General features: G+C 40.0%; 1 protein-coding gene across 4 annotated transcripts in view; it reads left to right on the forward strand.

Moving 5' to 3' along the window:
• The window catches only part of cabin1 (calcineurin binding protein 1), a 487,520-nt gene that overhangs the window by 29,093 nt on the left and 447,182 nt on the right, over positions 1-11,245 (forward strand). For 3 of the 4 annotated variants that reach the window (XM_043716137.1, XM_043716140.1, XM_043716139.1), the window contains exons 9-11: positions 1,878-2,046; positions 3,038-3,174; positions 8,269-8,486. In XM_043716137.1, coding sequence (XP_043572072.1) covers positions 1,878-2,046; positions 3,038-3,174; positions 8,269-8,486 — 524 coding nt within the window. The remainder of the gene's footprint in view (positions 1-1,877; positions 2,047-3,037; positions 3,175-8,268; positions 8,487-11,245) is intronic. The other variant, XM_043716138.1, reaches the window with a different exon arrangement.

The following is an 11,245-nucleotide window of genomic DNA, read 5'->3' on the forward strand; positions in this document are numbered from 1 at the left end:
CGGAGGCTGAGGGGTGACCTTATAGAGGTTTACAAAATTATGAGGAGCATGGATAGGATAAATAGACAAAGTCTTTTCCTGGGATTGGGGAGTCCAGAACTAGAGGGCATAGGTTTAGGGTGAGAGGGGAAAGATATAAAAGGGACCTAAGGGGCAACTTTTTCACGCGGAGGATGGTCCATTTATAGAATGGGCTGCCAGAGGAAGTGGTGGAGGCTGGTACAATTGCAACATTTAAGAGGTATTTGGATGGGTATATGAATAGGAAGGATTTGGAGGGATATGGGCCGGGTGCTGGCAGGTGGGACTAGATTGGGTTGGGATATCTGGTCGGCATGGACGGGTTGGACCGAAGGGTCTGTTTTCATGCTGTATATCTCTATGACTCTAAGTAATTGACACTAAATCACAGGCATTGGGCATTTGGCCTTTTGGAGCCTGCTCTATTGTTCAGTATATGATTATGGCTGATCTTCTATCTGAATGCCATAATCTCACTTTCTCTGCCTAACCATTGAAGTCTCCAATATTTAAAAAAAAAATTATCAATCTTTTTATTGAATGGTCTCCACAGCCTTTAGGGTAGTGACCACTCTACGTGAAGAAGGGTTCCTTTCCTTAGTCCTAAATTACCTACTCTCTGTCCTGAGACTGTGACCTCTGTAGAGATTGTAAAAAGGTCAACAAGGTTGACATCATAGAATGAGTTCCCTGATTGGAGTGTCAGAAATTCTGAAGCTGTTTGATCTGGCTCTGAGGAGGTTGGACCTGAGCCATGTGTACTTGCAATTGCAGTTAGATTAGGATTCCCAGAGGTATGCTGCAATGAATACCCATAAGGGCTTGTACCAATATATGAGGCAGCCATTTGGGTATTGTCAGCCTCTGCAATTTTTCAGACGATGGAAAACATTTTGCAAAGTCTACCCCAGGTCGCCATTTATCTAGATGTCTCGCTAATCACATGGAATACCAATAATGATCACTTAGAGCCATAGTCCTTGGATGTTTCTCCCAAGCGGGCGTCCGCCTAAGAAGGGAAAAAAATGAGTGTTCCAGGCACCCAAGATGACCTCCTTATGCTGCAGGGATATACTCGGAAGATAAAGTGAAGCCACAAACAATTGTAAAGTATAAACATTCTGCAAAATGTGATCTTTGCTTATTGTGGGATTACTTAAATAGCATGATGAGCTGAATGGCCTTTTACTGTGCAGTAGTATTTTGATTGGATGAACTCAGGTTATCCTGTTAAGATGTTAGTGAACCATCATCACCTTGAATCTTCTTGTTTTTACATATAAAAAGTAGATTTCTTCAGGGTACAGTTTGGAGTCAAGCACTGAAATAAAATAAAGAACTATGGGGGGGGGCGGGGTGGAGATCTGAAATTGAAGTAGAAATTGCAGGAGAGACTCTACATGTCTGGCAGCAACTGTGGGGAGAAACCAGAGTTAACATTTCGAATCCAGAACCTCCTAGTTGTGATGAAGGGTCATTGGTCTTGAAACGTGAACTCTACTTTCTCTCCTAAGATACTGTGAGACCTGTTGAGTTTCTCCAGCAATTTCTGTTTTTGTTTCAGATTAGCAGCATCCACAGTTCTTTGTTTTATTTCAAAAAGCAGTGGTAGCTTTGAACAGGCATTCTCTGCATTATTAACCTTGACTTTTCAAATATAATAATACCCCTATAAGAAGATACAAATCTAGCAAAGGGAAATTTTCTGATGAATTTTTCCTTAGAACCAGGTATGTAAAATGTGACAATTGATCCAAAGTAAGGCTTAGGATAGCTGTATTGAAGTGCCAGTAATGTTGTCTTTGTAGACCATTCACTGAAGTGTTTGTGTTTTGTTGAATTAACCATGTTTAAAGCAGAAACATCTATCATTGACAAGGCGAAGAAGGGTTCCAAAAGGAAGCGGATAGCTGATGAGGCAGGGGAACCAGCAAAGAGGCGGTCTGCTCGAGTGCGAAACACCAAGTGCAAGAAGGAAGAGAAGATTGATTTTCAGGAACTGTTGATCAAATTTCTGCCCTCAAGGTAGCTTTCAAATATACTCAGCTTAAGCAATTACTGGCAATTGGTGCAGTAAGAGAGCCGAAACTGTCCTTAAGCAAAGAGAAAGGATCAGTCCATGTAACAAGTTCCTAAGCTTGCTATTTTTTTTCTTGACTGTGAGAAAGAAATGCTCTGTTTACGCTTGAGAACTTGGTAGTGATGACTGTGAGAATGGCACTTGGTGAAATTTAAGGTTGGAGTGATCACAGTTGTGTATTCTTAACTTGGATCTCCAAGCATGCCCCCTTTTCCCCTTGGGAAGATGTAACTTAAGGTGTATCAGAATTGTGTTCCCTGTTCTTGGCTTACTGTTACTAATTGGTTTGATAGCACTCCTGTTTCCCTGACCAACCCCGTCACTAAATAAAACCAGCTTTGTGTAGAAGAGCCAGATGATAGAATGATCAAGATGATAGAAATGCATACAAACGCAGTACACAGAAACTATCATTCAATTTAATTGCCCTCATGCTGTCCTAGCTGGTATGACTGATGTGGTTCTCTAAGACACTTACACAATTTAAGCTACTTACCCCTGTAACCTCCCCTGTCTATTGTACCTTATCAGTGAATTGATACTTTCTTGCTTCCCAACTTAAGCTGCCTCTTTCAGCTTATGGTCATGTCTAATTGTTGTTATCTCCTATCATCGCAAATCAAATGATGTGACTGATCCTCTATATCCCTGGACTATTTTACTTTGAATACCCCAGTTACCTCAACATCAACTAAGTTACAGCAGACTTGTAGTCCTTGGAGGTATATTTTAGTTTCCTATCTCCTAATTGAAAAATACAACTACAATGTTTCCTGAATGCATCACACACAAAACAGTACATGACAAGTCATTATGCAATCTAAACGCCCAATGTTCTGGTTAATTAACGTAGGCTGTGGTCAATATTTTGAGATCTAACCTGTGCACAATGGTGGAAAGCAGGCATTTCATGTTAACTTTCTGTTCTCTCACAAGGTTGAAAAGGGTAGATCTAGAGGATGAAGATGATGCATTTGGCACCTTTGAAGTTCAGACGGAGTTGAAAAAGGAAAGTCAACAACTAATGGGCCCTTATCGGATGCAATTTGATCCTTCATCTTTCATGGAACTAGGTAGGTTTCCAGACCCGGATTCCTTTACATCTGTTCTGGATGCACTTCTCTGCATCACTGTGACTTGGAAGTCGTTTTATCAGAATCTTTGCTCACTAATCCCAGGACATCTGAATGGTGGATCAGTGATAGTTTTGTTCAGTTGTTTGGGCTGGTTTTGTGACTTTGGGTTAGGTGGGCTTGACAGTGTGATATGTATGCCTTTATTTTGTGTTTGCAGGTATTTTGTGTTATTTGAAGCTGTATTTTATCCAGAAACAAAGATTACTTGCTGCAGGGGGTCATGTCAAGTACATTTACAGACCGTGTTTAAATTCTTTTCTGTAGTGTCTTGCATACATTGTATCCAAATGTTAAACTCCTGTACTGGTAGAAATATTCCTTCTCTGGCTGGACATGCCCAGGATTCATATCAATCATGTAACTTTTTAAGTCAATTCTTGTTAATTTGTATATTGTCAGATTTCTCATATAGCAAGGAATGATTTTGTATTTTATTCCTTTATACTGGTGACCTTGGAGTTTTGTTTTCAAACAAGCCATCACATTAACATTGAATTTTGGTGACTGTCTGGATTCACTGACCATGACCAGTTATGAGAGTCCATTGCATTAAACCTAAGTTTCTTAGGCCAAAGTCCTGCCATTGACTTCATGGATAACTGTGCCCCAACTGTCTTTCCATAATGTGTCTGGGCGGCCTGCTGCCCTCCTGCCGTGCAGATTCAGATAATCTCTGCTTTACTGAGGACCAGGGTACAGTGTCCAATAACCATGTGCACTATCATGGGCAGCCATTGTTGGACAGCATTATTCCCAGTCAACTCGAAATCTAAAGCAGCTACCCTGCACCTTTCAAGAAATGCAGGTTACCTTGATGTACTGCAAGGAGGTTCAGATTTGGGTGGAAGGATGAAAGTTTTTTGACTTGAAATGTTAACTCTGATTCCTTCTATAGATGCTTCCTGATCTCTCTTACTCTAGCTGAGCTTTATGTTCTTATCAATGATTGGGGGCTACCTAATGATGCAAGTAGGCAATTAACTCAGTAGTTGCATAAAATCCTAAAAAGGATCTATTGTGGTGCAGTGTAATATCCCCATCTCTGGACTAGGAACCTGGGTTCAAGTCCCACCTGCTCAGAGGTGTGACATAACATCTGAACAGATTGATTGGAAACTATCTCCTAAAATCCCAAGACATAGGAGTAGGTCCTTCAACTTCTTAAGCCTGCTGTATCATTCAATATGATCCAGTTGTGGCCTTATTCCTTCATAACCCTTGACTCCCTTTACAGCCAAAAACTGTCTAATCCAGCCTTGAATATGTTTAATGACTCCGTGAATTCCTAGGACCAATGACCCTCTGAAAGAAGAAATTCCTCTTAATCTCCGTATAAATGGTACCCACCTTATTTATAAGCAGCATCCACCAGGAAATATCCTTTTACCATCTAGTGTTGAGCCAACTCAGAATCTTGTATGTTTCACTATAGGAACACAGGAACAGGAGTTGGCCATTCAGCCCGTTGAACCAATTCTACCATTTAGATCATTGCTGATCTGTGAGCTAACTCAATTTACTTGTCTTTGGTCCATACACCTTAATGCCTTTGTTTAACAAAAGAAAATCTAGCCCAGATTTAATATTAATAACTGACCCACTATCAACTGCCACTTGTGGAGAGCATTCCAAACCTCTTCCACCCTTTGTGTGTAGAAGTACTTCCTAACATCTCTCCTGAAGTTCTAGCTCCAATGCTCAGACTGTGACCCCTAGTTCTAGACTCTCCAAACAGTTATGTCTGTCTACCCTGTCTTTTCTGTTTACATCCTGAAGACCTTCATCAGATCATCTGTCAACCCTCTAAATTCTCAAGAAAACAGGCCTAATTTGTATAATCTCTCCTCATAACGTAACCCCTGAAGTCAAGATATTATTCTTGTAAACCTACATTGTACTCCCTCCAAGGCCAATATAAATTTGCTAAAGTGTGGTGTCTGGATCTGCTCACAGTGGGGTCTAACAAAGTTTTTGCCTAATCCAAGCAATCCTTATTGTCCAGTATTCTTGATATAAAGACCAGCATTCCATTAACTGCCTTGACTATTTTCTGCACCTGTTTATGACATGACCAAGATCTGTGCAACTGAATCCCAAATCTCTTTGGACATCCACTGTACCTAACTTCATAGAGTCCAGAAAGTGTCCTAATCTATCCTTTACAGTCCAAAATGGATAAGCTCATGCTTGCTGACATTGAATTCCATTTGCCACAATTTTGCCCATTCACTTAGTCATAGAGTCCATCAATAATTTGTTCTCCATTCTATGGGCTTCTGCCTTAGTTAACAGTTTCTGATGTAGGACTTTATCAAATGCTTTCTGGAAGTCCATATAAACAATAACTGAAAGATTGTAGTTAGGGTGTTTACAATGTCTTCAACACCCTCAGATGGAAACTGCATGTCCTGGAGATTTGTCACTCTTTAGTTCAATTAACTTCCTCATTATCGATGTTTTACTTTCTTTCATTTTATTTGCTCCTTGTCCCTATTCCAATATTTTTCTACTGTAAATACTGAGGCAAAATAATTATTCAACATGTCTGCCATTTTCCCATAGTTACTGACCATATCCCTACTTTCAGTCTTTAGAGAGCCAACATTGCTCCTGACCACCCGCTTTCTCTTTATGCAACTATAAAGTTTCTTCTTGATTTTGATCACCTCCCATTCTTCAAAATTTGAGTTTAAAACCAACCTGCTCAGCCTTTTCTCATATGACAGCAATAAGATCATTCTCGGGAATCATCTGAATGAATTTTCTCTGAACTGCTTTTGATGTAAGAATATTATTCCTTCAGTAAGCAGACCTGTGTTGTCCTCCAGGTACAGCTCATTACAAACCCTGTACAAATTTGGCAGGACTTTCCTATTTTTATACTCCACTCCCTTGGAATAACATTCTTTCCATTTCCCTTCCCAATTATTTGCTATACTGGTTGTTTATTTTGTGGCCATGTGCAAGGGCACTCCGAACCCTCCATATACTATATTCTACAATCTCTTTTTAAATAATAATATGCTTTTCTATTCTATCTGCTATGTTTCATGTAATGTTTCATTTCAAGTATAAACTTTGAAATTATATTCTGTCTAATGTAATCTTATCCTAAAAAAGCCATCACAGTATACTTCTCTTTAGTTTGGATGAACACTGTTCACTGTTCCTTTCTACTTTTAATCCCTTAGCCAATTTTGTAAATAAAAAAATGTAATCAACCTGTTTGGATATGTTCTAATACTGTGCCACAAGCTTTAGCCAATTTATATATCTGTTAACGCACTATCTCGTTTAATTCCATGAACTTAAATTTTGTTAATAAATCAATAGTATAATCATACTTTCCTTATCACTTCTCTCCAATCAAATGACAGGCTATGATGGTCTCCAATAAGAGTCAATCTAACTACTGCCCCTTGACATTCAGTGGTGTTACCATCACTGAATCCCTCACTATCAACATCCTGGGTGGTTATCGTTGACCAAAAACTGAATTGGACTTGTCACATAAACAGGGTGGCTACAAAAGCAGGTCAGAGGCTAGGAATACTGCGGTGACTAACTCTCTCCTCCTGATTCCCCAAGCCCTGTCCACCATCTACAAGGCACAAGTCAGGAGTTTGATGGATTACTCCCCACTTGCCTGGATGAGTGCAGTTCCAACAACACTCAAGAAGCTTGATACCTTCCAGGACAAAGCAGCCCCCTTGATTGGCACCATATCCACAAACATCCACTCCCTCCACCACCAATGCTCAGTAGTAGTAGTGTGTACTATCTACAAAAGCACTACAGAAATTCACCAAGGCTCCTTAAACAGCACCTTCCAAACCCAGCAGATACATGAGAGCACTGCCACCTGTAAGTTCCCTTCCAGGCTACTCACCTATCCTGACTTTGAAATGTATTGTTGTTCCTTCACTGTCTCCGGGTCAAATTCCTGGAATTCCCTCCCTCATGGCATTGTGGATTAACCTACAGCATGTGGACTGCAGTGGGTCAAGAAGGCAGTTCATCACCACTTTCTCAAGGGCCACTAGGGATTGGGCAATAAATGCTGGCCAGCTAGTGACACCCACATCCCACAAGTGAACAAAAAATATCACTTCAAATAATTCAATCAAGTTAGTCAACTGTAATTGGTCTGTAATAAAGCTATGTTGATTTTCATTTATTAATCCATTATTTCCCAAATGTCTACTAATTTTGTTCTTCATTGTTTGCTAAGAGTTCTACCAATATTGGGTTATGAGACTTTCAGTTGCAGGATGCACCCCTCTCCCTTTTTGAAATGGCTCTGCTAATTGTTTGAACTTTCCAATCTCCTGTCTCCACATCTGTATCTGAGGACAACTGGAAGTTTGTGACTAGAGCTTTTGTCATTTTCACCTTTTCCTCAGTAAACTATTATAGCATCTGGGCTGGATGACTTTTCTATGTTGCACACTGACATAAATCTCTTCGATCCAATAGATCCAATGTCATTAATACCTCCATCTTTTATTACTGCATTCTCTTTGGTGAAAATACATGCAAAAGACTCCGTCAGCCATGCCCTCTGTCTCAATAAGAAAATCTCCTTTACAACTTCTAATTGGCTCCAATGTTTCTTTTGATAAATTTTTTACGCATATTTTTATAAGCCTTTTGTGTTCTCTTTTACACTAGTTACTCATTTGGTCTGCGGTGATTGAAAAATGGTCAGCAGTGGAAGAATAGTCTTTAACAGTTCTTTGAAAGAAGTTCAATCTCTGCAATGAGATCTCCTTTGATGCCTATCTCTCATTTTTCACTGGTAGTTTGGAGCTAACTATTTTTGCCTTTACCTTTCGAGATCTGCAAAACAGCAAAGCACAGTGTGTGTGTTTGCGTGTGTGTGTGTTTGCGTGTGTGTGTGTTTGCGTGTGTGTGTGTTTGCGTGTGTGTGTGTCATGTAACTTGGAATGGAATTGACCACATTTAATGCTGGCTAGTGTATTAATGAGCTCTTATCCATTGTAACATTAAATTTTAATTTTATGCACACAGAAAAACAAGATGTTCACATGTTTTTACTGAACAATCTGAAGAATGGTGGAATACTAGATTTGATGTTGAAATATTTAAAAGCGCTTGGTCAGAAATTCTTGGCAAAATGGCCCCCTGGACTGGCAGAGGTAGTTCTCTCGATCTATAACAGCTGGAGAAAACACTGCAGTAGCCTACCTAATCCTATCCTCAGAGAATGCAGCAACCAGCACATCAAGGTACTGCCATGTGGCCTTGTTTCAGTTGTCTTTTGATTTTTGTAAAACAATGCTCCCTCAATTTTCTCACTGCATTTTCTGAATACATTGACTTTTTCTGAGTATGAATCTATAGATATTGGCACCTTTTTGTTAGAAAGCTTTGTTATGATGTGTAATTGGATTGTTTCATGGCCAGACCAATCTTCAAGACGTGGATTATTCAAAATAGGGAACTATTTTTTGGGATGTTGCCACGTGGCATGCTTCTTCCTGAAAAATGAATCTTGTATGTACATGAATTATGGTCAGCTCATGTCGAGGTCAAATTAGAATTGTAATTAGCTTTTCAGTGTACAAGTTGCTGTTTACGGTGCTATCTTAGGTACAAAGGTCCTGAGGTACAGCTTCTTCAGTTACAGTTCTAGGGAAAAAGAGAAGCAAAGAAAGTCAAATTTAAAAATAAATTCTCAGATGGAGGAAAAAAAAGTTCAGAGCAACGGTTTTCCAACTCAGTCCATGTGGCACCCAGCCTCCAACCTGCTTTGGCGAAAAAATCCAAACTGTTTCTACTTAGCACGCGCTTGACATTGAGGTCAAACTTCCCCTCATACAGACTTACCCTTATACAGACTAACTTCCTCAAAAGTGGCTGTACAGTCCCTCATGTCAGTGCAGAATAATAAAAATCCTTTATGGTTCCACTTGTGGTAGTTTTGGTGAGTAGAGTTGGTGGGAATAGTCTATGACCTGGCAATGCTGATCAGCCGATGTACTGCCATAAAGAGTTAGGTAGCAAGATGATGGGAGAGAGTGAATTTCAATCACTTGACTATTACTTTTATGGTCGACCTCCTATAATTTTACTAAAACATTATTTACAGAACTAAAAATCCTGAGAGTCCCTTCCTAGCAGTGCTCTGGAACTGTGTAAAGTTCACCAAATAAACTACAGTGGTTCAAGAAGGCAGCTCACCATCACTTTCTCAAGGGTAACCAGGGATGGAACATTAAATGTTCAGTCAGGCAGTGGAGCACACAGCCTATGAATGAATGCTGAAAAGCCTTAACCCATGTACTTATGTAAATGTTAATGTTGATTAGTGCTTGGGGAAAAAAAGTTTAAATTGGTGTAACATAGTAGTCCTGTATCAACTTTACAGGAAAGGAATTCATCTCTCACATCTAAAATGATTGGAAATGGCAAAGAAAATTTTAAAAATTTAGGAGCTGTGGGAAAAGGAATACATTTACTCTACTGCAAAAATCTTTACTTTGTAATGGTGTTAAGTTAAAAAAGTTTACTCTTTCACTGTTTGTATTACAGATACATTATTTGGAGATTCATGCATTAAAAATGTTACCTCAAACTTCTAGATTTGAATTGTTGTAAAATAACACTTGAAATCCTTGTCTGGCCCATCTTGCATAATTTGTATATTTTGGGGAGCACTAGATCTAAGGGTTGATTTAAGCTACTGGTTTCAGGTGAAATTTTAAGGTTTGGTATAGTCTGGGATACTTTGCATTTGGGAGTTAACCTTCCAGGTGGGGAGAATGTGAAACAACTGAAGCAGAGTTCTGAATGCAGCAGGAAGCATTTATTTTTATGTTTTATTTTGATTTTATTTTTAGCCACTGTATAAGTCTGTCAGATTTTAAAATCACTCCTCTGGGTAGGTGCTTACTCATCCTTGGGGTTTTCTTATTCAGCAAACACTGTCTCTGTTGAAGAGAGTCTCGAGAGGCAGACCTTGAGCATTAACCAGTTTATTACATGATGCATCATGGGGAGTCCATGTCCTAAGTATGGCTCGGCAGAACTCTGGAGTACGGCAGGAAGTTACAAGATTACATAGGAAACAAGACCAGGCTGAAACACAGGCTGACCATTAATTACAGAGTGTCAGGATGGTCCGAGGAAGTACCGAATCAGGGGTCAGCTCTCAGGGTCAGAGAGAGCTACATGCTCTAGAAATAAACAGGACTGCAAGTTATCACCTCACATGCTGTTTACAGAGATCTGTGATAAATGCAGGACAGATGTCCTTAATTAGGGGAACAACACACATTAGCAATATATCGTAGAGAGAGAGAAGCTAATTAACAAGAGGAGGCACCTTGTAGCAATTAGGCTACACATACCAGCAATGCATCACAGTAAGAGAGGAACTAATCTATGTGCGAGACAGCCTCCCACAGCTACATGCCAAATGCTATTGATCAGCTGGGTGAGGGGCATTTCTGCAAAATGGTTCCTTCACCAGGAGGGAGGCCATAGCCCAGAAAATGGCTTGCACAGTTTCATACTAGTTAAGATTTTATAGGTGCCACTTATCCTCCAGTACCATAAGACCATAAGACATAGGAGTGGAAGTAAGGCCATTCGGCCCATCGAGTCCATTCCGCCATTTAATCATGGCTGATGGGCGTTTCAACTCCACTTAACCGCATTCTCCCCGTAGCCCTTAATTCCTTGTGACATCAAGAATTTATCAATCTCTGACTTGAAGACATTTAGCGTCCTGGCCTCCACTGCACTCCGCAGCAATGAATTCCACAGGCCCACACTCTCTGGCTGAAGAAATGTCTCCGCATTTCTGTTCTGAATTGACCTTTTCTAATTTTAAGGCTGTGCCCACGGGTCCTAGTCTCCCCGCCTAATGGAAACAATTTCTTAGCGTCCACCCTTTCCAAGCCATGTATTATCCTGTAAGTTTCTATTAGATCTCCCCTTAACCTTCTAAACTCCAATGAGTACAATCCCAGGATCCTCAGCC

This window comes from Chiloscyllium plagiosum, chromosome 25 (genome assembly GCF_004010195.1).
Source record: "Chiloscyllium plagiosum isolate BGI_BamShark_2017 chromosome 25, ASM401019v2, whole genome shotgun sequence".
In the NCBI taxonomy this organism is placed as follows: Eukaryota; Metazoa; Chordata; class Chondrichthyes; order Orectolobiformes; family Hemiscylliidae; genus Chiloscyllium; species Chiloscyllium plagiosum.